The following is a 26,095-nucleotide window of genomic DNA, read 5'->3' as shown; positions in this document are numbered from 1 at the left end:
ACCTAGATCAAGACAAATGAATCATGTGCGTGACACAATCAGAGACCAAATTGTATTAAGCATGGCATCCAATTAGTTATTTGATGTATTTAGTTTAAAAATGCTACGTATGTATGACCTCTTATTTACATATTTATCCATTACATATATTTAATTAAGTTTTTTATTATTTTTCAATTTCCTTCTAGTAATAACTTTTTTTTTATTTTTAATTAATTTTTTTTAATAAATTTTTTTTCAATACTTCTTTTAAAATGGTCACATTATATATATAATTTCTTTATAACAATAAATTAAATTTCCTTATTTTTAATAATTTTATTTTCATTACTTTATTTATGACAAATAGTCACATTATATATATAATTTCTTTATAATACTAAATTAAATTTCTTTACTTTTAATAATTTTTATTTTCCTTACTTCTTCACTTTTAATAATTAAATATCTAATATTAGATATATGCTATTTAATAGAATTCATGTCCTTTTAAGTCATTTTACATTCAAACTTACTTTTACATTTATCATCCAAATAAGTTTCAGCTTCTCAAACTGACTTTTTTCTAAAACCCAATCCAAACATAAATCACATTACCCAATCTGACTTTTACTCAATCTGACTTCTGGAAAAGTCAGATTGAAAAAAAAGTTACTTCTCCACCGCCAATCCAAACACACCCTCTGAAGGTTGCAAGAAGAAGGAGTTGTGGTTCTTTTTTGTTTTTTATGTGATTACAGAAAAAAGAGGTGATTACATATTGTTCTTTTGTTGGCACCATCAAAGGAGGATTGGTGGGAAGGGAGCTCACGAAATCAATGAGCTGCTACTGGTTGGACTTGCTATTCTTGTAAATACTGTGACTAAGATGTTAGTTTTTGGGAAATGACGTTAGTAAACTTGTTATTTGCTTTAGAAGTATTGTTAATGATAATTATATTGGAGAAGGTGCAATGCAAAAGGATGTGATTACATATTGTCCTTTTGTTGACACACAGATTTGAAGTACGTAATGGTTGTGCATATATATAGTTGTGTCTGATTAATATTTTAGAGTGTGTGGTTAGAATGCTTTTGGGTTTCTCGCTGCACGGCCTTACATGTATGTCAACTGAATGTGTGTTTTATGTTGATACAATAATATCAAACAACATTTTTAATCTCATGAAATTTTTTTAGCTTTTATAATGAAATTAACAAGTGCAGTAATGTTATTAACAACTTGAATATAATACCATTAACCACAAATTTTTCAGACTGAGAATTTTCAACTTTTATAATAAGATTGACAAGTGCAATAACATTATTAACAACTAAAGTAACGATATTAATCACAACTTGTTTAGGTACGTTTACAATTGGGAACTTTTTAACTTTTGTAACAAGGTTGACAATTTCAATAACATTATTAACAACTTGAATAACAACATTAACCACAATTTTTTCAAGCACAAGTTTCAAATTGGAAAATTTTCAACTTTCGTAATAAAGTTAATTGAAGTTATTATTTACTTTAACAGTATTGTCAATTATTGTAGAACTTATAAGACGAGTGTACTTAATGTTCATGTTTCATATTCATGTCTTTATGGTATCATCTTCTTATGAAATGAGTTGAGAAAAATGGCGAATAATGATTATTTGCTTATATGCAAGTTGTTAATAGTTATATTGAAATTATTAACATCATCAACGAAGTTGTAAAAATAACCATTTTTGTATTTCTTTGAATTTCTATTATTAAAAGCGATATTGAAATTGTTTATAGAGATAATAAATTTGTTAACCGCTATACGAAAGCTGTAAAATTCCCTATTCATGATTATATATATCTCTCTAAGTTTTAACAAGTTCTGAGATGATATGGTTAATAGCTATACAAGAGTTGTTACTAGTTATACTGAAATTGTTAACAATGTCATTAAAGTTGTAAAAATGGCCATTCTTACATTTCCTCGAACTCTTATTGTTAAAAGTGACACTAAAGTTGTTAATAGAGATAATTAATCTGTTAACCGTTATACGAGAGTTATTAATAGAGATAATGAATATCACTAAAACTTTTATAATGAATAAGTAAAGTACTTTTGCATTGTAACTTATGAAGTACTTAACAACATATTTAAAGCAAATAACAAGTTCAGTAATAACATTTTTCAAAAACCAAAGCCTCATTGGTAGTATTTATAGTGTAGACAATCAATGACAAGTTTTCATACCACAACCATTAACATCAATATCAAACCATTCCAATATCATTGATCTCAAATCTTCAAGTCTTATTCTTTCTTTTATCATTTTCACTCTCACACTTCTACCATTATATTTAGCTTCACCTTTAACATTCTTAAAAAGTTTCCAGCAATAAGAAAAATCAAAGCAAGTTTTTTTGAGGATGTTGACCCAATATTACATGTTATTTTGAATTCTAGCCTGTAATAAACCAAAAAAAAAAATCATCACAATGTCAGTTTTTTAACAAAAATATTTTATCAATTTTCAAAATCAACTCAATATAATCACTTCTTGTATTAACAACTTTAATAAAATGTTTTATAATTTTACTTTTGCTATTAATCACACATTTCACAAATTATTACTATTCATATTCAAACTTTCCATCCACATAATCGTCACTAAGCTTTTTCAAATTTTCTCAAACTTGCCTAAAATTCAAATCCTATCCAACACTAACCAACTCATATGTTCAAATTTCTAACTATTCTCATACTTTAAAAAAAAAAAAAGAACCAACACCCAACTTGAAGAACCTTTGACTTCCGTAATATTACACTTCAGCTCCATCTAAATCTTCGACTTACCCAGAACCCAAACCCATCAAAATGAAAAAATTACAACACCACAATAATGCCAAGAAGATCAAGAGAGGCATACAATTTCAAAAAAAATACTTACAATTTTGTTTTCCACCTTCTCACCTTCAAACCAGTAGCTGGCCGCGCATTTCCTTTCCTTCTCTTCCTATCAATCTTCCTCTCAATCTGATAAATGTTATACCCACGTTTTATAATTAATATAGGCAATTTGGTCATATGAACGCACATCCCTTCCGCAACGACTCCCTTCTTCGATGACTCTCGATGATGGCGATGCCATTTGCTTCGATTCAGAGCGCAACAGTTTCACAACCTCCCTCTTCTCTTTCTTCCTCTTCGACCATCTTTGAAACCTGCGTCTCTTTCTTTCCTTTCTCTAAAAATTTACTTAGGACAATCTAGTTATTTTATTAAATTTCAAAATTCTTATTTAGTCTTGCGTGATTAAATGGGAATTTTTCTTACTCAAATGACTATTTAGGGTTTTCAAAATTTAAGTATGATTTTTGTGTTATTTTTTCTTAGTTAAAAATAATAAATAAGTAAAAAAATATTTTTATTTTCAAACATATCCTTATGATAACAACAACAAAAATATGAAAAAAATATAATAACAGACAGTATGACAAATGAAAGAGAATAAATGATTTAGAATGAAATTAAAAAAATATATTAAATATTAAGATAAACTTAGACTTAAATTTATAAAATGGATCATACTTTTTTTTAAATTTAAAGCTTATAAATAGGATAAAAGAAAGTGTTTGGTAGGGTGACTATGTATTTAATGATCCCAAATTCCCAACTTGTAAAAAATTTATTTTAATAATAAATGCAGTAAGAAAATGCGTAGTTATTCATTACTCTTTTGATTATATCCATACGATATTTTTAATATGTTTTATGTAAATTAAGAAAAATCTTAAATTATATTATTTTTAAAAATATAATAATTTTTAAACTTTATTCATATTTAATATATGTATGTTTTTTGTTAAAAAATAGCAACATATATTATAATAAATAAAGAACAAAACAGTACATTTATACTAAAAATTAAATAAGTTAACTTATAAATAAAACAAAAAAATTATCTCTACCTTATAAAAAAGACTTGTATAAAAATATTTTAAAAGAATATTGTTGATATACTCATTGTTACTGTGAAATCTTCACCTATCCAAATATAGTTTTAATAATCTAAATTTAAAATTTGTAATTGATTATTTCTAGATTAAAATGGCACACTCAGTATCGATATAAATGGCTGTCTCTTCGTTTCAATCTCCACAAATAAAACTCATTACAAGTTTTTTGTTTTGTTTTGATTTTATCGTCTGAATCACAAGTTTTTATAATCATTCAAAATAACAAAAACAGAGGGAAAAAATGTTAAGGAGAGTTCACTGTTCACCTTTCAGGCTTTCGTTATGTGAAAGGGATGGTGGGGCCTGGCCTCATGGAAAGCGAGGCTGAGCTCTCATTCTCATTTCAGTTGAGATGACAGCTCATGATTCCTATTTCACAGTACAGATTGTGATTGGCTTTTTCCTGAAACTGATCCTGATTGGAGCTATTTCCTCCTCTTCCCATACCATCTGCTTCTCCTCCTTTATTCAAAGCTACGCCCCTCGTGGTGTTTAAAAGATTGGTCACTTTTTTTCCCCCGCTCAAATCCACATTATTTATTTTAAAGTATTTTTCAGTGACATTTGTTATCTTAAAATAATTTTTTACGCACTTAACATGCAAAAATATTTTTAGTAGTACACAAAATTTCAAAAGCTACACTTTAAACTATTTTTCAGTAACATCTAGTATTCTAAATTAATTTTTAATGCATCATGTGCTGTACATTTTTTTTTTTTATAATAACATCCAATATCTTAAAATTAATTTAGAATATTATGTGCTATATTGAAAAAATAAGACATGTCCAACTTGATGTGTTAAATACATTAAAAATTATTTTAAGATACTAGATACTACTGAAAAATACTTCAAAATAATGAATATTAATTTTTTTTCAAAAAAAAAGTGATCGGCATTTTTAGAATATTGGGTGCTATTAAAAAAATAGTTCAGAGTATAGCTTATTAAATATTGGATACTGCCAAAAAAAATATTTTTTAGTGTTTCACTAAAAATTATTTTAAGATACTATATGATAATAAAAAATTTAGGGAAAAAAACAAAAAAAAGCGGTCAGCCTTCATTTTTAACATCCAAAAGGCATAGTTTTGAAGCAGAGAAAGAGAAGAGGATAGTAGAAGTAGAGGAGAAAAGGCCGTTTCCTTAATTTGAATATGACAGAAAGACGCAAATTATAGGATTAATATGAAAAAATAACATATACTCCTTTTGAATTTGTCAAAATTACACAAACCTCTCATTTATTTTTGTAAGATACTCATTTGGTTTTGTTTACAAGTTACTTACAACATATTTCACACATCAAACTAAAAAAAACCTTAAACTTCATTAATTCTCATTTAAAATTTAATAACTTTTAAATTTTACCATTATTTAATATACATTATAGCTTATGTAAATAAAGTTAATATAATAATAATAAAAGAAGGTAAAATTGTCAGCTAGCTAACATATAGCATTCTATGTGCCAGGAAGACCTCTAAATCTTGTAAGGCATAAAGGTCATGAGATGCAATAAAAAAAAAAATAACGGAAATTGATGAGGTTACCTAAAAATTATATGCAACCACCAGTAAAGAGTTATCAAACAAGTGAATATACATACATACATATATATATATATATGATGTTTTTAAAAAAATGTGCTTATATTAAATATACATATTTTGTCGAATGTTTGACTATTGTAATACAATCAACCAACAAACATGGTCAAATAACTTCAGAAGAAAAATAAGGATCTTTAATCAAATAAAAATATCTTATGTTGTACATAAATTCATGTTCAAAATTAACAAATTAGATATTAATTGATTGTGTTTTTGATATTTACTTGCATAAATAGTACTTCTCCGGTCCTTAATATAAGACCCATTTAACTAATTTGATTAGATTAAGAAAGTTAGGTAAGTTAGTTAATTATAAGAAATATGACATGTTTTTCCTAAAATACCATAATCATCTTTCTTAATACCTTCTCTCCCTCTTCTAATTGACTATGGTTGAGGGAGTATCTATAGGGGTAATTTAGAGAAAATTGATAAATATGAGAAATGGTTCTTATATTTAGGACCAAAACTAACTCAACAATTGGATCCTATATTAAGGACCGGAAGAGTAATAAGGATATATCTTTGTTTGGTTCAATGGAAAGAAGGGGAGGAGAGTGAAAGGGATTGGAGGTTATAAGTGTTCTTTGGTTAGAAAGGAAAGAAATGGAGGAAATGTTTTCTATTTGGTTTAACAGGACAGGAGAGGAGAACTAATTATAAGTTGACAAGTATGTTCTTATTTTATTTATTATTTTATTTTTATATTTATATCAGAATTATTATTTTCTAACTTATGAATATAAAAAAACTAGTTATCTCATGTGTACTTCTCTGGTCTTATTTATAAGACACTTTCAGTATATTTCACACAAATCAAGAAAAACCTTAAAATACATTAACTCTTCATTAAAATATAATAATTTTTTAACTTTACCCATATTTAATATATATATCTTTTAAAAGAGACAATTACTTACACTATAATAAATAAAAAACAAAATAGTACATTCAAACTGAAAATTTAATGAAGTGACTTATAAATAGGACCCAAAAAAACTTTTTCTCTTTGCTCTATAAATAGGACTAGAGGAGTATAAAATATTTACATATCTATAAGATATATATGTATCATAAAAAATATTATATCATCATTATCAAATATACATATAATGAAAATATATACTTGTATTATATTAAGAAAAATAGTACAATCATGATAAAAATATTATATCATCATTATCAAATAACATTTACAAGGGTATTTACTGAAAAGGGTATATTTGAAAATTAAAAAGAATAGCGGCTAAAAGAGTTTAAAAGAAGTTTTACTAAAAAAGATAAATTTGGAATATTTAAAAACTGACATAAATAATTTAATTAGAAAGACACATAATATTTCTCTCTTCCAAAAAACCTCAAATTTAGAAGAGAGCAGAAGGAGAGGAAAGGGCACTAAAAAACAAAAACAAAAATTTCCTTCCCTTTCATCTATTTTTCCAAATCAAACATAATTTCTTATTCCCTCCCTCCCTTTTCCTTCTAAAACCTTCCAACTAAACAGTGCAAGAGAAAATGGTTTTTGGATCACTATCACCTGAAAAAAAAAAAAAATTCAACTAAGAAATCTTTTCTCCTTCTTGTTCCACTTTTTTCTCTCTAGGGGCGCTGCATCATCAAACAAGTTAGCTCTCTTAACTTCATTCCTCATTTATTATGATACGTTGAAAATAATTTGTAAATATGATACTCCTCCGGTCCTTATTATAAGACTCAATTTGACTTTTTATTTGGTCCTAATTATAAGACCCAATCCATTTTGTCTCTTATATTTATGCATTTTTTTTCAAGATAATCCTTCTAATAATGATAGTTTTAGCCAATATACTTAATTAGCAAGGATATTTTAGGAATGACAACACTTATTTATTATAAATAACCAACTTAACTTACTTCCTTAATTTCCTCAAATAAGTCAATTGGGTCTTATAATTAGGACCAGAGGAGTAATAGTGTGGCAATACTGTGATAAAATGAATGTGGACAACGTCTTTCGTATGTAAGGTTTTTGCTCTAATTTATTTGCTTCGCCCAATGCTCCCTAATCTATCTAGTTTAATTAAGATTTAATTCTTTTGAGTGAGGTTACAAAATTCCAACTCAAATCCTTAAATCATTTTTCAGGTTTTATGCTATTATTTAAATCCAAGTTCAATGGCGTGTCATTTTATTCCTCCCTACTATTGTTTCATTAGATTCTAGAACCATCTTGCCTTTTTCATTCTTTTCCTCCCTAGTATTTATTTCTTAAAGTCTTCATATCACTTCTCATTATGGAGAAAATTTTATTCCCCCCTACTATTGTTTCATTAGATTCTAGAACCATCTTGCCTTTTTCATTCTTTTCCTCCCTAGTATTTATTTCTTAACATATCACTTCTCATTATGGAGAAAATCGCGATTGATTTTAAAAATACCTGATATAAGAAAAAATCAATACAATCTTCTGTCTCAGATTAAAAGAAATTTCCTAAGATTTACAAATCAAATAAAAAAGTTAAGTCTTACCTAGATGATCCTCTTTCTCAATGTTGTTATTGAAAATTTTTTTCATGAGTGATTTCATTTGCCTCCTTTACAACGTCCTAGGAACAACTGGCTGTAAACACAGGACATTAATCTTAAATCTATTAAAAAAATAGAAAGATATACATATGTATATATTAAAATTGTTCTGTACAATTTTGAATAGCTATTGTATTAAGAGGCCTACATGTGAGCTATTTTTCCTTTTGTGCAGAATATCATGTAATGTATTCAAAGAACTTAAATCTTTAAATAATATTATAACTAGGTTGCCGCACTAGTTGGAATACAAATCAAATTTCATCCTAAAAAATAATAAAATCATCTTTAATATTAAGAAAATGAGTTACATTAGCTACATGTAGATATGTTACAATTTAAATAAATATTATAAGGATTGCACTATAAGTTTCTTAACGCAATGTAAATTGCTTGTAGTCCACCAACATTATTAATCACAAATAAGGGCTTCAGTAAAATTATTAGATAGAATGAGCAATTAGCTCGATGAAAAGCTTGTGCAGTAAGAACCTTAAAAAAAAAAAAAAGACAAGTTTCTTGTCAAGCCAAAAAGCTAAAAAAAAAAAGAGAAGAAACTCAAGAGATGGCAACCATATAATCACCTTATGAAGTAGTCTAATTTTTCTATAGATGAAATTGGAAGCCAACATAACCGCTTGTTAATTCTGCTTGGAGACTCATAACACGTTGTATAAGTGATATTTATAAAAACATAACAATCAAACATAACCGAGTTCTGATAACACTTTAATAAGAAAAACACACATCTTTTAAAAGCCAATGACATAACTTGTCATTTTTAATACCGTTATGTTTCAAATAATATTATATTTAAATTAACAAAATTTAAAGTAAAACAAGTAAATTATATTGATTAATTTATTCTTATCATGTTTAATTCTTGATCCATGTAATGGTTTTGATATATAATTAAGATATTATTAACTTATGTGTTTAAATATTAAAAAATTAATAAAATATGTTTACCTAACCAAAAAAAATTAAAATACAAAAAAGATAGAAGCATGTGTATTAAAATTATTTTTTTAGAATAAATAATTTGTTAAATAGAATTTATGTTACTTTAATTTATTTTGTTACTTCCAATACCAGTTAACTAATATTTAAGATAAAAATATAATTTAAAAAATAAAAAACATATGTATTATATGACTTTTGACCTTAGAAAAAATTATATAAATTTTAAAAGTAAAAGGCAAGCCTATATATGTTAGCCGTAAATTTATTAACAAATAAAAAAATATATTTGTGTATATCTATATTTATACCTTAAATTGTTCCGTATAATTTTAAATAGCTCTTGGATTAAGAGGTCCACATGTGAGCTATTCTTCTCTTTATACAAAATATCAAATAATGTATTCAAAGAACCTAAATCTTTAAATCATATTATAATTAGGTTGTCGCACTATTTGGGAGATATGTTAAATTTCATTATAATAAATAGCAAAATCACCTTTAATATTAAGAAAACAAGTTATATTAGCTACATACAAATATGTTATAATTTAAATAAATATTATAAGGATTACACTGTAAGTTTCTTAATGCAATATAAATTACTTGTAGGTTCACTAACATTATTAATTACAAGCAAGGGTTTCGGTAAAATTGTCAAATAGAATGAGCAAGTAGCTTGATGAGAACCTAACAAAAGAGAGAGAAAGAAGAAGAAGCTTCTTAATAAGTCAAAAAGTTTTCCAAAAAAAAAAAACTTAAGAGATGACAATAACATAATTATCTCATAAAGTAGTTTAATTTTTTTATAGATGGAATTAAAAGCCAACGTAACTACTTGTTAATTTTGCTTGGAACCTTATAATACGTTTCATAAATGACATTTATTAAAACTTCTTAGCAATGAAATATAATTGGGCTCTGATACCACTTTAATGAGAAAAACACATCTTTTAAGTTAATGACATAACGTGTCATTCCTGATACCGTTATGTTTCAAATAATATTATATTTAAATTAAAAAATTCAAAATAAAATAAATAAATTATATTGATTAATTTATTCTTATCATGTTTAATTCTTAATTCATAAAGTGATTTTGATATATAATTAAAATATTATTAATTTATACATTTAAATATTGAAAAATATTAAGTAAATTAACATAATGTTGTTAGACAAGACAATGACTGATAAAACAGATGTAGCATCATGGCGAAAGAGGTTCCCCAGCAGAGGAGTATTGACGGTAGAGATTGGATAGTTATGTGTTAGGTGCAGAAAGACTATGGAGGGACAAGTATGTCCTTTTTCATATTCCCGCATGGTGTAATCTCCATTCATATGTACCAGTAGTGTAATCACAATGCATCCATTTAAGGTAAATGGGCATTACAAGATATAATCCTCTTTATATTACATAATTCTAATCAAACATTTGAATAAGCCTAATGCATCAAGATTACATGTAATCCTCTTTCATATAATCAAACTAAACGGGTCATTATATTTCTTGATGGATTTTATAAAAGGAGAATTACAATGATGTTTAAAGGAAAAAAATAATTACTAAAAAGTCTTAATAACAATCAAAACCAATTTTTAAAATTTATTTTAAAATTATTTTTTGGATCTCATTATAATTTTTTTTTTTAAAAAAATATAACTCGGATAACCAACCTTAGGTTAACTTTTTCCAGTTTTAGTTGAAAATAAGATCAGGTTCATTTGGATTGACGGTGGAAAAAATAGCTTATTTTTAATATGACTTTTAGAAAAGTAAAATTGGATAAAAGTTAAATTGGGTAAAATGAATTGTATTTAGAGGAGTTTAAAAAAATTAGTTTGTAAAAATGAGATTAGTAAAAAGTTGTTAGGATTATGATTGAATAAAAGTAAGTTTATTTGTAAAATTACCAAAATGTGTATAAGTTTTAATAAATAATGAAATATGATTAAAAAAATAATTTTACATAATACAATGAATTTTAATTAATTTAATATGAAGAAGTGAAATTTAATAAGTGAATTAAATTTTAAACTTTTAGAGAAATCATAAAAAATATTTTAAATATAAAGTGAAACATGATTAAAAAATGAATTTACATAATACAATAAATTAAAATTAATTTAATATGAAGAAGTGAAATTTAATGATTGAATTAAATTTGAAAATATTAGAGAAATAAAAAAATTATTACAAAATGTAAATATAAAATATTTTATATTTTATAAATGAAAATTAGTAAAGAAATATATACATCAATTCAATAAACATTTGAAATTATTAAGTATTTTTTATTATGAATATAGCTTTCTTTCTTTGAAATTCTATCATCATCTAACTTCAGTGGGTCTCTTACTTCTCATCCATTCCTCTTTGTTGGCACAGCGGAATGTGGGGAAGAGACAAGAACATTGGCAATGAAACGACGAGTTTTAAAACAGCAGATAGGCAACAGATGTTAAAGGTAGAGGAGAGAAGCTAGATCCCAAAATAAACTCTTCAAATAAGCTCTTTCTAAGAATTTAATTTGAAACTGATCCAGCTTATAAAAAGATAAGTCCACCACAAGCCTTTCCAAATATGATATAGAGCCTGTTTGGATTAGTGTTTGCTAGCCCAAACGTGGCTTAAAATAGGGAGAAACCCGATTCAAAATGAAGGTGTTGTTTGGGAGAGCTTATATTATATTGGACTTGTGAAAACATAAGCTGTCTCACCGTGCGTTTAGAATAAGCTAGAGAAGGGAGCTTATTTTTCAAATATGAAGAGTTTAGTACTGTTCTGAGGTGTCAGAAATTTTTTTATTCCCTCTTTCTCTCCCTTCTGGCAATTATTTTCCCATGAGTTGTTCACTTGTTTTCTTTATTCAGAGCAGTCACCCACAGGCCGCGAGTGAACATGTCGTTGTGATCATATTGAACCTCGCTCTGGAGCCTCTTTGAAGAATTTCAAGCATTTAGAAAATGATAGGACATGACAAAACTAAAAAACAAGTTGGTATATTCATGGAGTACTAGAAGTAGAAGTAGTATTCGAAATATTTAAAATATTTTTTATCTCAAATTTTTTTTTAATCTTTCACTTTATATTTAAAATATTTTTTATAATTTTTTTTAAAATTTTAAAATTTAATTCACTCATTAAATTTGACTTCTTCATATTAAATTATTTTAATTTCATTGTATTATGTGAAATCATTTCTTTTTATCATGTTTCATTATTTATTAAAACTCATATCCATTTTGGTCATTTTAGAACCAAATTTACTTTTATTCAACCATAATCCAAACAACTTTTTATTATTCTCATTTGTACAAACTAATTTTTCTGAACTCCAATCCAAATACAATTCAACTTATCTAATTTAGCTTTTACTCAACTTTACTTCTCTATAAGCTATCTTTTTAATAAGCTATTTTTTTAATCGTTAATCCAAAGGAACCCATGATTTTTCAATCAGGCTGTTACCCAAAATGAGTAGCTTATAGGCCAATTTAAACCCTCCCAAACAGGTACTAAATAACCAGTATGTCAGTTTAAACGCAAAATAAGTAGCCTATAGGCCAATTTAAACCCTCCCAAACAGGTACTAAATAACCAGTATGTCAGTTTCAGATTGAACCGATCAGGGCGGGTGTTCATGATAATAAATTAATAATAATGGGCCTCCAAAGTCACACTAGGACATCGACCCAGGTAAATTAGTCGAGAACAAATGATCGGGTGACTTGCGAACACCTCCCAGTTCTGCATTTTGTTCGGTTTAATCCCTTAATACAAAAATCGTCTTTCGCTGCTTGCTAGAGAGACAGTCCCCCTTTCAAGCATGGCGATGACAGTTCACGGTACGCGCTTTGAATTTTTACTTATACTCAAAGTATCTATTGCGTATAAATTATTGATCTCTTGCCGCGATCGTTTGTATAGCCCGAATCATTACTCAATTACTTTCAACTCTGGTTAGTTTAAACTTTTATTGTTGTTGTGGCTTGGGCTGAAATCATTGAACCGAAAGGGTCGTGCTGAATTAGGGTTGTAAATAGCAGAATTCAGTGGGAAGTTTTTCTATTAAATTCTAGCACGGATTAGTTGGAGTATGAAAGGTTAATCTTTGCATTTGGTAGGTCTCGCTTGAAAGGGATCCGGCCCAAGCAATGGAGAATTCCACGAAGTTTTGAAGAATTTATTTCAGGGTGTTTTTTATATGATTAAAAAGGAAGATAGATAAGGGGAGAATAAAACTAAGGAATGAATTTAAATCTCAATCTGTTACAATCAAACCACTTTGCAATCTATATCTTAACTTATTTAAAATACAATTAAGTTGTGTCTAGAATCCTGAGAGATGCATGTAAATCATACGTCCTTCACTAAACTGAAGAAAAGTAAAAAGGGAAAAAAAAAAAATGAAGATCAGAAAATGTGGGACTCAAGTAATGCATGTAAGGTTGGATGTTAGGATCAGATGCGGTGGATCAGCGCCTTCATATATTTTTACTACCACCGAATGATAAGACACGGCTGTTACCGTATTGGTTTTTTTTCCCTCTTGGTAAAGAAGAGGCTAAACGCCCAAGAAAATAAAGCTGTTAGCATATTATTTTGTTACGGTGTAGGGGGAAGGGACTGTCACGCATTTTCTGGCAGTGAGCATACAGAATCAAATTGTTTAATAGTATATAAGTACGTATATATATATATATATTTTTGGATTTAAAATCCAGTATATGTGTTATGGTTGTTATGGCAGGCCACACATGTCACGTTTAATATCATGCCATATATACCTGCAAATCATATTGCTTTGATGCTGTTTTTCATGTTGAACACTTATACTTAGCTCCAGTCCTTTGTCACTGATGTTCTTTTCTGACATTGATTATGTCCTGAAAATCTGGTGTTACAAATTCGTGTACTGGGATGTGCAAATGGTTCTCCTCTTTGCAGTGTAAGTTTGAACTGAGTTCTATGAACTTGGCATTAATATGGGCAGGAGGAAAATTTCTAACTACATTTTTTCTGAACATGCAGCCTTGCTGGCCTGGCATTCATGTTCTCAGCTAGCATTTTGCTACAGATTCTGGTATGTTTTCTATTTTCTACAATTAAACTCCTTGAGCATGTAGTGCTAAATGCTTGAATCCAAGATAGGTTTGAACAACTTGCAGTCACGTGAAGTTCTAAATTCAATTTATTGTATAATTTGTACTTGTTTCTGGTGAATTTTTTAATCCCACAATAATGGTTTTCGGGATAAACTGGAAATGAATCATAATAATATACTATATAACAACAATAACAATTTATATTTTACGAGGTGGGGTCAATGTGTAGTCAAGTAAGGATTTCTAGGTGTGATACTGGATTGCATCTGCATAATTATTTCCTACGCTATACTCAGTGCTCACTTCGCATAATGTTAACAAAATTGAAATCAAGTTTGCACCGCTATTCTTTTGGTTAGGTATTTAGAACGAATGTTACTGACTTTCAGTTGTCAAGGAGATGATCAATTTTTTATTCTTGGTTTTTGTTAATAATCATGATACAGTCTTCCGTGGAGTTTCTAAGCTTTTCTCAGTATGACTCTAGGAGTGCAGTTAATGATTTGTTGCTATTGTAAGGTTTTTGTATCAATTGAAAATCTTTTTTGCATAGGATAGATCTTACAGCTTTCCAGACTGCAGTTCAGAGTTAATATTTTACAACTGGTACTCCAACATGGAGTTCGTGGTTTCATATCTAGTTGGGAGTGTTTGGGGCGTCTTTAGAGGGGTGGGAATGGGCTGCACCTTTCTGTTGTCTACACCAAGATAAATAAACTGGGGAAGAATGTATTTTCAAATGGATCTTTTTGTGTCCTTTGCTATCTTCAATTTTGAAATGAGAAATGCATCAACAATTGGATGTGGAATGCCATAGCTGCTTATCAGACTCTATCAAATCCATTATCTTAACCCCAACGGGCGGTTGAGCTGGGACCCCTCGACCTGAAGGACTCATTGGAGCCAATGAGGTCTTTGCCCATTCTGTGATAAGATCCATTATCTTGCTAGTGTTGAGTAATGAGTGTATTATGTTTGCTTTGGCAGGCTTGTGCGATATACAACAACTGGTGGCCCATGTTGTCAGGTGAGCTGCAATGGGGCAAGTTCCCGCAACCCCACACACACAGAAAAACACACACACGCACACAAGAATTGGTGCCTCTGAAGAGCTGTGATATTAATGCGTTGCTTCTGCAGCTCTCATGTATGTGCTGGTACCTATGCCTTGCCTATTTTTTGGAGGCGGGTCCACTCAATTTCTGATAAGCCGCGATGGTGGCGGGTTAGTTCTTCTGTTGACCTAAACAGCTCAAAGATTTTACCTTATCTGCTGCTTTTTGTTGGCTACTGCTCTCTTACCTGTTTTCCACCCCCTTTTTAATTGGCTGCTACAGTTCTGTATGGCTTTAAAAACTAAATGATCAATGAAAAGATGAAACTGGCCCATTATCTAGGTTTATATGTTATTAGTGATATTTGGATGTTCGTTCGCTTGCAGTTGGATAGACGCTGCCAAATTTATGACAGGAGCATCGGCTGTGGGAAGTATAGCTATTCCTTTAATCCTTAAGCATGCCCATATGATTGAGACAGGAGCCATGCTCATCGAGCTTGTTTCTTTCTTTATATTCGTATGTACTGTCCTGTGTTTCCATCAAGCTAACCTTGATGATGATTGGTAATATCAAATGTTATAGTCCATGGGACGCAGCTAGCTAGCTAGATGTGTTGAGAAAGAGAGGACCAGCCGTGTGGCAATCTAGCGACATATGGGAACAATGTAATTGTAAAGCTATTTAACCAATATCTGAGACGCATGTCTTCAGTTTGTGATTCTTTTCAATACGTAGTTTGCTTTCATGTTTATCATGTATCTCTAATTCTGTGTCTAATTTTCGGTTTTTTTTTTTTAAATCTAACTATGAAATGCCTGTTGCCTGATTGAGGAACTTGACCTGCACGCAAGACCCCTATTCTCATCGCACAAGGTCCCTAACTCAGACGAAAATTTCTCTAGTCTTCAGTCACATTACTTTTGGTGGGGTTCAGTGGATTGGATTTAACTGATTATAACAGGGACACCTCTTTGGTTTTTTTTTTTTTTTATTATTATTATTATCTTTTGCTATGTATAGGTATCTTGTTGGAGGCAATTGTAGTCATTTCTCTTGGTGAGGATTTGAATTTTGATTCTTTACATTGTGAGCAACTAATTCCTTCTGTTAACTCAACTTTTGTTGGTCGCTTTTAGTTTTATTTGGTGGAAGTTTTTATGAGTCCAGATGGCAATTACGAGTCCAAATGGCAATTTTTTTTTCCCCAAAGGCAAGCTAAGGGTCTTGAAATCTCTGAAGATCCGTTGCAGCTTGCAGGAGTGAATAGTGTGTTTGGATTAGTGGCAGTAACACTAACTTTTATTCCAACTGATTTTTGCAAACATAAGTTAGAATAAAAATCAATTAGTATAATGTGATTTATGTTTGAACAGGTGCTTATAAAAATCAGTTAAAAAAGTTAAAATTTGTTTTGGATAATTAATAAGAAAGTAAGTTTAGTTGTGAAATGATTGAATATGATTAGAATTTTATTAAATAGTTGCATTTGATATTATATGTTTTTAATGTAATAATAGTTAAAAAAAATCTAAAATTATTATAATAAAATAAAAGTAGTTTTTTTTGGAGTGAAATTCTAAAATAAAGATATTTGTTATCGAGGAAATTTTGAAAACACATTGTAGATAATTAGAGATATATAATGGACTCATGAATATAAATTAAAATTTATTTAATCTCTAATTAAAGTAAATGAAATTACACAACTAATTAGATTGTAAGTTTTGCATAATTTGGTTTCTAATTAACTTGTGAACATGACTCATTTGTTTGGCAGATGTTAAATTTGATGAGAATGTCTCATCAGTTACATAATTATTGTTTCCATCTATTATACTTTCATGTTCAACTTGTATAAGACGGTCATCAGTTGTAAAATTTTGCCTGATAAAATTATGCACAGCCATTGTTGCATAAATTAGGCGGGCTTGTGTTTGAAATTTAAATTTGGACATATCTCTTAAGACTGCAAACTTATTCTTCCAAATCCTAAAAGTTCTTTTAATAGTGCATTTTAAACTTGAATGATAATAATTGAAGGCATCATTCTTATTTCTAAATCTCAGTTGATGATTAAAGTCTGAAAGGTGATAGTATTCACGTCTGTACGGGTGAAGGTATCCCACGTGTGTTGGATAACCAGTATCAACAAAATAATATTTGCCTAAGAAATCCTGATTCAATTATGCTGATGTGAAATAATGTAATTGAAAAGTGATTTTAAAAATAATTGATTTGAAATTTAAAGAAATATATCTTTATGTGGATGAGGGAAATTCATGGATAGAGTTGAGATAGCAGAATAAAACACACAAGTATCATATGCACTACTTCCCATCCGGCTAACATGAAAATGAAGCATATATCCCAATCACCTATGACCATCACATTTTGACTAGGAAATTCCTTTCTTCCAATATATTTTTTTTGCCCAGCTCGACTAATCTTATAGTTTATGTCGGTGCCATCAATTATTCTGATTGCATCTTTAAAAAATGGGAAGTATTGTGGTGATAAAAATAAGGAGCTAAAAAAATGCATACTCTGTGATTATCTATACCAAACAAAAGCTCCAGCAACTTCATGAAATAGATGCATGAACGATTATTTACTGCTATGTTCACATGCATACTCCAGCATCAAAGACACACATGAGGGCTAGATATGTTCATATACACACTCCTTGAACACATAAATGACTTCCCACATATGTCTAGCTCCATCACAGAAAAATTATCACACACTCCAGCATGGAAGACGTGAGGGCCAGAATGAAAGCAGCAAATGATTATTAAAAAAAAAAAAACCTCCACAGATCACACATGAATTTCAAAAAAACTAGAATAAGAAAGGACTAGAAGGGAAATCGAGTAGTTGAAGAAAAGAGGTCTAGATCTAATCTAATTTAGCTACGTACCTGTAATCAAACACGATAGAGCAGATCACGGTAAACCAAATCATGACAGAGCTTCTTCCATCACAATCCTTTATAATTGGCACTAATATAGATGTTCAATTTGGAGGTTTTTCTTTTTTTAATCTTCATAAGCCCTTTGTTGCCGGTATGCAATTCAATCTCACAAAAGAAATGCAGGAATAAGTGAAAAGGGAAAAAATTATTAGGAGTTTGGAGCAAATTTTGGGACGTTGATGTCATGGAAGTTAGAGGTTAAATCTCCATACAACATTGGCTAGTGAGTATGCTCATATGGATGTCAACAGCCCTCCGGTTGCTCATGCTAGTGAGCATTCTCATATGGATAATACTCTAGTTTTTAATGAGGTTACCACTAAGGCGTCATTTGATAACAATGCTGAGATTGACATAAATGGGCAAACAAGCAAAAAAAAAAAAAAAAGAATTAACACAACTCTTGAGAGATAACGAAGACCTTTCTCCACTGCCAAATGTTTGAGGTTGGAAGCATCCAAAGAAGTTTCCTAGGATGAAAGCATATGAAGGACACAAAAAAGAGGGGAAAAAGGTTGTAGGAGCTGGCAATGCCTTTGGAAGTAGAGAAGGTGGTGCCAGAAGTAGAGAAGAGAACTCTAGAAGTGAAAATTTTGGTTTTGGAACAAAAAAGTATATCAAAGAAGAAAACCTATGTATTGTTGAGTGTGTATTTTTAACTTTACATGTTATAATGGTTTATGAAGTGTCTTTATTTAGATATTCAATATTTTAGGAACAAACATCTGACTTGTGAAACCAGACATCAAAAGATACAGCTACTAGCAGCAATTTAGAGTTGTTGCTCATCATCTGCAGCTTTAGGATAATTCTTTTGACCAGCAGATTTATTCAAAACATTTATCTGAGTTGAAAAACCAAACATCAAAATCATCTGAGCTAAAAAACTAGACGTCCTTGAAAGTTATATTCTTGTGGCTTCTTTGCATTCAATCTACTCTAAGAAGCTGAGGACTATGTATGATACAAAACCAACAGTGACAGGAGAGACAATAGATGTGGTTCAGCCAAGTCACGAAGAACATCAAGATTTTGATAACAATCTGTCTGCATAATATGAAGGCATTGACAGGTATGTATTCGTTGAGTATGTGTGATGATTTTTTTAATTTTCTCTTTCTTTATTGTCATATTGGTTACTACCAATTTGTTCAAGAGAGATTGTTGCAAGAACTTTTGAGATGAAAATATTCATTATTGATTCTTTACATATATGTGTCCTTTTAATTTATTTTGAATCGGGTGGAATTTTGTTATCATACAACCCGTTTATGTTAGCATCTCTTGCTATAGAACAGTTGCATTATTAAAAATTTGTAATGTACTACCTTAGGTTTTTAATATAAGAGTTATTTTATCTTTCAAATTTATAGAATACTCTCTAAAGTATTCCTATTGATTACGCATGTTAAAGAGTTTGGTAGTCATAATTAAAAAAGAATATTTTAAAAAAACCAACACATATTTGGGCCAAACAACTAGCTTAATTAATTTTTTTAATACATGCTCTTATATTAAGAATCGGAAGTAATACTACCTCCGGTCTTTAATATAAGACTTTGTTTGACTTTTATTTTAATCCTAAATATAAGATCCCAATCCATTTTATCTATCATAATTATGTATTTTTTTTTCTAATATAGTCTTTTTAATAATAGTATTTCTAACCAATACACTTGATTAACAAAAATATTTTAGTAAAGACAACACCTATTTACTACAAATAACTAACTTAACTTATTTTCTTAATATCCTCAGATTAGTCAACTAGATCTTATAATTAGGACTGGAGGTAGTATCAAATTAAGAAAAACTTTACTCATCTACCTCATTGGTTTTGTCATTACTTCAAGCGGTTTGGATTTATAATATTTTGATTAGAATAAGCCTTCTTTTTTTTTTTTGAGGCCAGATAGAATAATCCATCTGATTTCATGGCTGCTTATTATTATGCATATGTGTGTGTGTTTTTTTTATTGGATTGCCAAAAGGGTCATTTAGAAAAGGACAAATAATTAAAAGGAAAAGACTTTTTGTCTCTTTTATACCTACCTTCACGCGCACAATTCCTGTACGTCTACCTTTTTTTTTTCCCTTTTTTTTTTAAATTCCCAACTATTTTTTAAACCAGATTTTAATAATTCCCAACTAATGCAACATATTTTTTTTCGTATATAAAAGTGACAAATAGTAATAGGGATATTGCTTTTCAAAAGATCTCATATCATTTACAGATTATAGATTATAGTATAGGTATCATATCATAATCAATTTACATTTAAATTGAAATTTAAATATGTATTTCTTGCCGACAAACATACTCACACACATATATGCCTTTTTTATTTTACCATACGTCGATGTTGGGAAAATCATTTTAGAAGTAGCTGTATTTTCTCTCAATTTTTAATTTAGTACATATATGTTTTTTTTCTTAATTAAATTTTTAACTTTGCTCTGCAGTTGTTACTATTACGAAGACTACTAATGCTAACAAGAGTAAAATTAAATATTAAAACATATACATGTATGCTAAATTAAAAATTTTAAAAAATATAAGTAGTTGTAAAATTAAATGATTTTTCCGTTTGCGTGCGTATATATATTGAGGCTGCAAGAAGAAAATTGACCAACGTGAAATCCCACCTCTGCGCCATGCATCAAACTTTGAGCAAGAGATCTTTCGCCGCGACAACCGCGACCCTCCCTGCAGAACTCCGGCGCGGGTCAGCCGCCCGCTGTCGGGCAGTCAACACCGTCCATCAAAGTGAGTTTTGTTGTTATGTCAGAATTTTCTTTGATTATTTTAAGTTCCTCTCTATGCTTTTCTGTTCTTTTCGCCGTTTGGTGTATGTTTGATTATAGTTCTCTTCTCACCCAGCTTTGAAATTCTGATCTGCGCCTTCCATGGAAGTCTCTCCAAAGGTCAAGTAATTATCTAGACTTGTATCTATAGACATATATAGATATAGTAAATATAGATCGATATAGCTAGATAGTAATTTTGAGATATATATACACATGAACCCGATGCTCGTCAGTGATGATGAGTACCGTGTTCATCGCTGCAAATCCATACTAGTTAGATACATTTTTGGTTTAGATTTAAAATTGTCAACTAATGATTTTTAAATAAAAAATTATTTTTTTAAAAAAATTACGGTTAAAAGATTATGTTTATTTTGGATTATCTATCTACTACCTCCAGTCCTTAATATAAGATCCTGTTTGACTTTTATTTTGGTCGAGACCCCAATCCACTTTATCTCTCATATTTATATTTTTTTTTCAAAGTAACCCTTCTAACAATAATAGTTCTAGTCAATACACTTGATTAGGAAGGATATTTTAGGAAAAATAACACTTATGTAAGACAAATAACTAACTAAACTTACTTTCTTAATCTTCTCAAATTAGTCAATTGGCTCTTATAATTAGGACCGGAGGTAGTATTAGAAGAAAACATTTAAAAAAAACAAAAATATAAAAAAATTACATACCAGCCGTTCATATTAATAAATTTAAACGGTTAATATTTGATGAGTAGCACGATGGTCATCATTTTAATAAGTATGAGTGACGAAAATGGTTCCATCATCCATGTGTGTGTTGGTTCCGTGTGTGTGTGTGTGTGGTGTCGTAGTCTTGCAATAACCTTCATACTCAAGAATGGCCTCGCTTCGTTGGAGTCATTTTCGCTTGTAAAACTCTGCTTTGAAGTTTGAAATATCTCCCTGCCGTGATCTCTCGTCTTCTTCAAGGCTTTCTACACCAAATTTTAAAAGGAAAACAACAATAAAAGACCTAAAATATATAAAATTTTAACTTGAGTCCTTTAAATCGTATAATCCGACCCAAACTTAAATGGGAATTATGAAATGTGGTAAAAAGTTAAAAACGCCCTCCTGTTAATTAAAACATGAAGACTTATTATTTCTAATTGCTGATTTATTATTTGAAATACTGAATTTGTAATTTATATATATATGAACATATTAAGCTTAATTATTAAAATAACAATGATTGTTGAAAAATCTTTATTTAAAACTAATTAATGAGTTAGATGACTAAGATAATACTTTTTAAAATTAAGAAATCAAAATCAAATTTTGGGTATAGTTGTAGAATGAAAGGGCACTACTTTTTTCTTGTTTTTATATTGAAATGTTGGGATATATATAATAAAAATTCTATATTTCACATTTTTCACCGGAGTTTTAACGCCCATAATACAAATAAAAAGGAGTTTTTTGAAGAAAAAGAGATATAAGATACTCTCATGCATCTTTAAAATAGGGGGAAAGAGTGTGAAAATGAGGTTGGTGAAAACAATGCATTCCAAATTATTGATAAAAACATCTATATTATAATTTTAATTCTTAAAATAATATGTTACTAATAAGGAGGTTTAACAAAGAAAATGAACATTTAAATATAAATTAAACCATCTCAAACTGTTTTTGAATTTAGGATGCATGCATCATAATTACTACTAGCTATATATAAGTGTAAGAGACAAACAAAACCTTTTAATCCCTTCCTTATGAGTCATGAGTATAAAAATACTTTGAGATATATATACCTTAAATTACTTATAAATAATCTCTGTCAATAAATATGGATGCACGTAATATAATTAAGCATTGCATACATATTTTCTTTCATGAAGCTCATATTTAACGTTTATGTAAAGAATTAATTAATTCATGACATTATCTAATTATTTTATATATCAAATCCGGGCGAAATCTCTAATAATAACAACATGATTATATGTATGTGATCTTTAGTTGCACACCCAAAAAAAAAAAGAAAAAAAGAATTTTTCCATGAGCTTCGCAATCCCACGATCGGGGGAATTTAATTACTTCAACCGCAAATATTTGAAAGAAATAGGTCATAACATGGTTAAAATCTATGATTTGAAATAACACGTTTTCATATTAAGTTTTATATATTTTAAATTTGTCATAATGATTATTGTTTCACATGTACTTACACAAATTATGCGAAATTGGGAATTTCAGCATTTGCAGCGAGAATCTGTATTCCCTCCCTCATTGGGAAAACCTCTGATTCTCCCAAAGCGTTTAAGGAAAGATATCATGAGTTCATTACAGCCTTAAAGATAGCAGTTTTCTGTAATGCCAAGTCAACAATGGCCCTTCATATACATATCATATATGTATGTATCTGTGAATCTGTTTTCTCAAGAAAAGTTTCTTCATAGTTCTTTCACACAGGCTTGGCTTTCAAGAGGTTTCTTTCTCTTTTCCTGCCCTTTTTTCTCCTCTGAACTGTAAATTAAGTTTTTTCTCTGTTAATTCAGTCTGATATTGTTTTATTCATGTATTACTATTACCATCTTCTTAAAGCCTTGGAACATGGAAAAGTTTTAAACTTTTGCTTCCAAACCAGAAGATATTGCTTCATCATGAATCTGGTATAAGAATTTCACTTGAAATATCATCTGGGTATGATTGAGATATATATATATATATATATATATGTTTATAGGAGAAGGTCTTTTTCTACATCAATTTTTTTAAGGCAGAAAAGCCGGCTTTTGTTTTATTGATAGTGCGGATATGTAGTATGCTTCTTTGTTCTTCTTATTAGATGACTGTTTTCTTAACGTTTGCTTCAATTTTGGACACTGATTATGTCCCTTTTTGGTAATGTTTCTAAGGAGTTTGATTTAATTACCGCCGTTAAGGCTCTGGTTCTGAGCTTCAGAAGTCACAATGGACAACAAGATGATGGGGATGAGCTTCAACAGATTCAAGACATGCTCTGCTTTATTTGCCATAGCTTTCACTGTACTGGTCATAATTACATTAACGTATCAGAACTCAATGTTTTATCTTTCTGAGGGTTTTTCAAAAGACAAGATACTACGAAGAAGACCTCACAATGTTACGACTATGGACTTGGGATTCAGAGAGAGTGCAAAAAACACATCAGACATGAATGGAACCTCCTCAGAGGTACCTACAATGCCTATTTTCTTCAGATTGTTTGGTTTTTTTTTCACTGTTTGATCCAAGTTCACACTCTTTATCTTTAATGAACTTGTAAAAGTCAAGGTTTCCACAGGAGGAGCTCAGTACTACAGCAACAGAAGATGGAGCTCAGAATCTTACAGGGTCAGATGAAGGTAATGGCATTTTTTCCCAGACAAAATCAATCTGTCAGCGATCAGAGTTTTCTTCCTCCACTTGCTATAAATTTTATAAGTTCCTTCAAAATTTATAGGATTCAAAAAAGCTTCAATCTCACATATCAAAAGTAATGGCACTGAGCAATTGTATGAAGGGCTTCTAGCTTCTGGGTTTGATAAATCATCATGCATAAGCAGGTTTCAGTCTTACTTGTACCGATACAGAAAAGCTTCTTCTCCTCACAAACCCTCTTCATATCTGATCTCCAAATTACGCAATTATGAAGAAATTCACAGAAAGTGTGGACCTGGCACCAGACATTACAACGGAACCATGAAAAAGCTCGCAAGGTTTAAGAAACAAAGTACTAATACCACGTGTAAGTACCTTGTTTGGACTCCTGCAAATGGCTTAGGGAACAGAATCATAAGCATGGCTGCTGCATTTGTTTATGCTTTACTTACAGATAGAGTTCTGCTTGTGAAATTTGAAGATGATATGATGGGTCTGTTCTGTGAGCCATTTCTAAACTCAACTTGGCTATTTCCAAAGGATTCCCCGTTTTGGAATCCAAGAGGTGTTGAAACATATCAGAGCATGTTAGCTAAGAACAGTTCACCTTCTGTTCTGCATCTGAATCTCCAGCACTCCAAAGAGGATCCTGAGAAGTTTTTCCATTGTGATCATAGCCAAAAGCTTGTTCGAAAAGTTCCCTTCTTGATTTTGCTGACAGATCAGTATTTTGTTCCTTCTCTGTTCATGATCCCATCTTTTAACCTTGAGATGACACAAATGTTCCCAGAAAGGGACACCGTTTTTCACCATGTGGGACATTACCTTTTTCACCCTTCAAATGAAGCATGGGGACTAATAAGCAGATTCTATGATGCATACTTAGCAAAATCAGATGAGAAAATTGGCCTTCAAATCAGACTCTTCTCTCCTCATTCCACCCCACATGAAGCAGTTATGGACCTACTCTTAAGTTGTACCTTGCAGCACAAGTTACTCCCAGAATTAGACACAAAAAATTCAGTAGATTCAACCCAAGAAAACTCGAGCTTGAAGGCTGTTCTAGTGGCATCTCTATTTCCAGAATATGGTGAGAATTTGAAAACTATGTATCTGAGGAAGCCAACCATTACAGGAGAATTGGTTGGAGTATATCAACCAAGTCATGAAGGGCATCAAAAGTTTCATAACAATATGCATAACATGAAGGCATGGACAGAAATGTACCTCTTGAGTCTGTGTGATAAGTTGGTGACTACCTCCCTGTCTACTTTTGGGTATGTGGCTCAAGGTTTGGGAGGATTAAAGCCATGGCTTCTTTATAGGCTAGTTGGAAATAGGACTCTGCATCCTAATCCACCTTGTCAGAGGGACTTCTCTATGGAGCCTTGTTATCATATTCCTCCTAAGCATGACTGTGAGGGGAACAGTATCAAACATTTTACTTCTTCTTTCCCGTACATGAGGTCATGTGTGGATTATTCCTCTGGAGTAAAGTTGGTTAATGTTTCCATCTAGCAACTATGCATCAAAAAAAAAAAAATCTCATTATCAGTCAATTAGTTATCACTATTCATGAAATTTTGTCTACTCAATATTTAAGTTGTATTGAATTAATAGATTTGAATTTTAACCAGAAAGTGGATTTTTGTAAAAA

At 30.0% G+C, this 26,095-nt stretch overlaps 2 protein-coding genes across 7 annotated transcripts; both read left to right on the top strand.

Moving 5' to 3' along the window:
- Nucleotides 1-6,116: 6,116 nt before the first annotated feature.
- Nucleotides 6,117-26,095, top strand: LOC114737286 (galactoside 2-alpha-L-fucosyltransferase-like). Of its 5 annotated transcripts, none has more exons than XM_028925197.1 (5): nt 6,117-6,126; nt 23,386-23,524; nt 23,955-24,252; nt 24,347-24,422; nt 24,521-26,095. In XM_028925197.1, exons 3-5 carry the CDS (start codon nt 24,010-24,012, stop codon nt 25,954-25,956), a joined length of 1,755 nt encoding a protein of 584 aa, XP_028781030.1. In that variant the 5' UTR covers nt 6,117-6,126; nt 23,386-23,524; nt 23,955-24,009; the 3' UTR covers nt 25,957-26,095. The 5 variants fall into 5 exon arrangements, with proteins under 5 accessions (XP_028781030.1, XP_028781031.1, XP_028781032.1 ...); XM_028925198.1 differs by lacking the exon at nt 6,117-6,126 and adding an exon at nt 21,016-21,032 and having other exon boundaries at nt 23,293-23,450; XM_028925199.1 differs by lacking the exon at nt 6,117-6,126 and adding an exon at nt 21,016-21,032 and having other exon boundaries at nt 23,293-23,524; nt 24,362-24,422.
- Nucleotides 12,807-16,059, top strand: LOC114737290 (vacuolar protein sorting-associated protein 55 homolog). 2 transcript variants are annotated; one of them, XM_028925206.1, is made up of 5 exons: nt 12,807-12,976; nt 14,163-14,214; nt 15,224-15,263; nt 15,377-15,461; nt 15,678-16,059. In XM_028925206.1, exons 2-5 carry the CDS (start codon nt 14,182-14,184, stop codon nt 15,859-15,861), a joined length of 342 nt encoding a protein of 113 aa, XP_028781039.1. In that variant the 5' UTR covers nt 12,807-12,976; nt 14,163-14,181; the 3' UTR covers nt 15,862-16,059. The 2 variants fall into 2 exon arrangements, with proteins under 2 accessions (XP_028781039.1, XP_028781038.1); XM_028925205.1 differs by lacking the exon at nt 12,807-12,976 and adding an exon at nt 13,029-14,079.

This window comes from Neltuma alba, unplaced genomic scaffold (assembly GCF_004799145.2).
Source record: "Neltuma alba isolate B1F8T4 unplaced genomic scaffold, ASM479914v2 tig00013423_pilon, whole genome shotgun sequence".
NCBI classification, from domain to species: Eukaryota; Viridiplantae; Streptophyta; class Magnoliopsida; order Fabales; family Fabaceae; genus Neltuma; species Neltuma alba.
This window is presented reverse-complemented; position numbering and strand designations above follow the sequence as displayed.

What these genes read in the sequence shown, in the direction of transcription:
- LOC114737290 (XM_028925205.1), top strand. Translation starts at nt 13,991, where the DNA reads ATGTTCTTTTCTGACATTGATTATGTCCTGAAAATCTGGTGTTACAAA. An exon ending in ATGGTTCTCCTCTTTGCAGT is followed by an intron (nt 14,080 to 14,162) that starts GTAAGTTTGAAC and finishes CTGAACATGCAG; the next exon opens with CCTTGCTGGCCTGGCATTCA. An exon ending in ATAAGCCGCGATGGTGGCGG is followed by an intron (nt 15,462 to 15,677) that starts GTTAGTTCTTCT and finishes GTTCGCTTGCAG; the next exon opens with TTGGATAGACGCTGCCAAAT.
- LOC114737286 (XM_028925197.1), top strand. Translation starts at nt 24,010, where the DNA reads ATGGACAACAAGATGATGGGGATGAGCTTCAACAGATTCAAGACATGC. An exon ending in TGAATGGAACCTCCTCAGAG is followed by an intron (nt 24,253 to 24,346) that starts GTACCTACAATG and finishes AACTTGTAAAAG; the next exon opens with TCAAGGTTTCCACAGGAGGA. An exon ending in TCTTACAGGGTCAGATGAAG is followed by an intron (nt 24,423 to 24,520) that starts GTAATGGCATTT and finishes CAAAATTTATAG; the next exon opens with GATTCAAAAAAGCTTCAATC.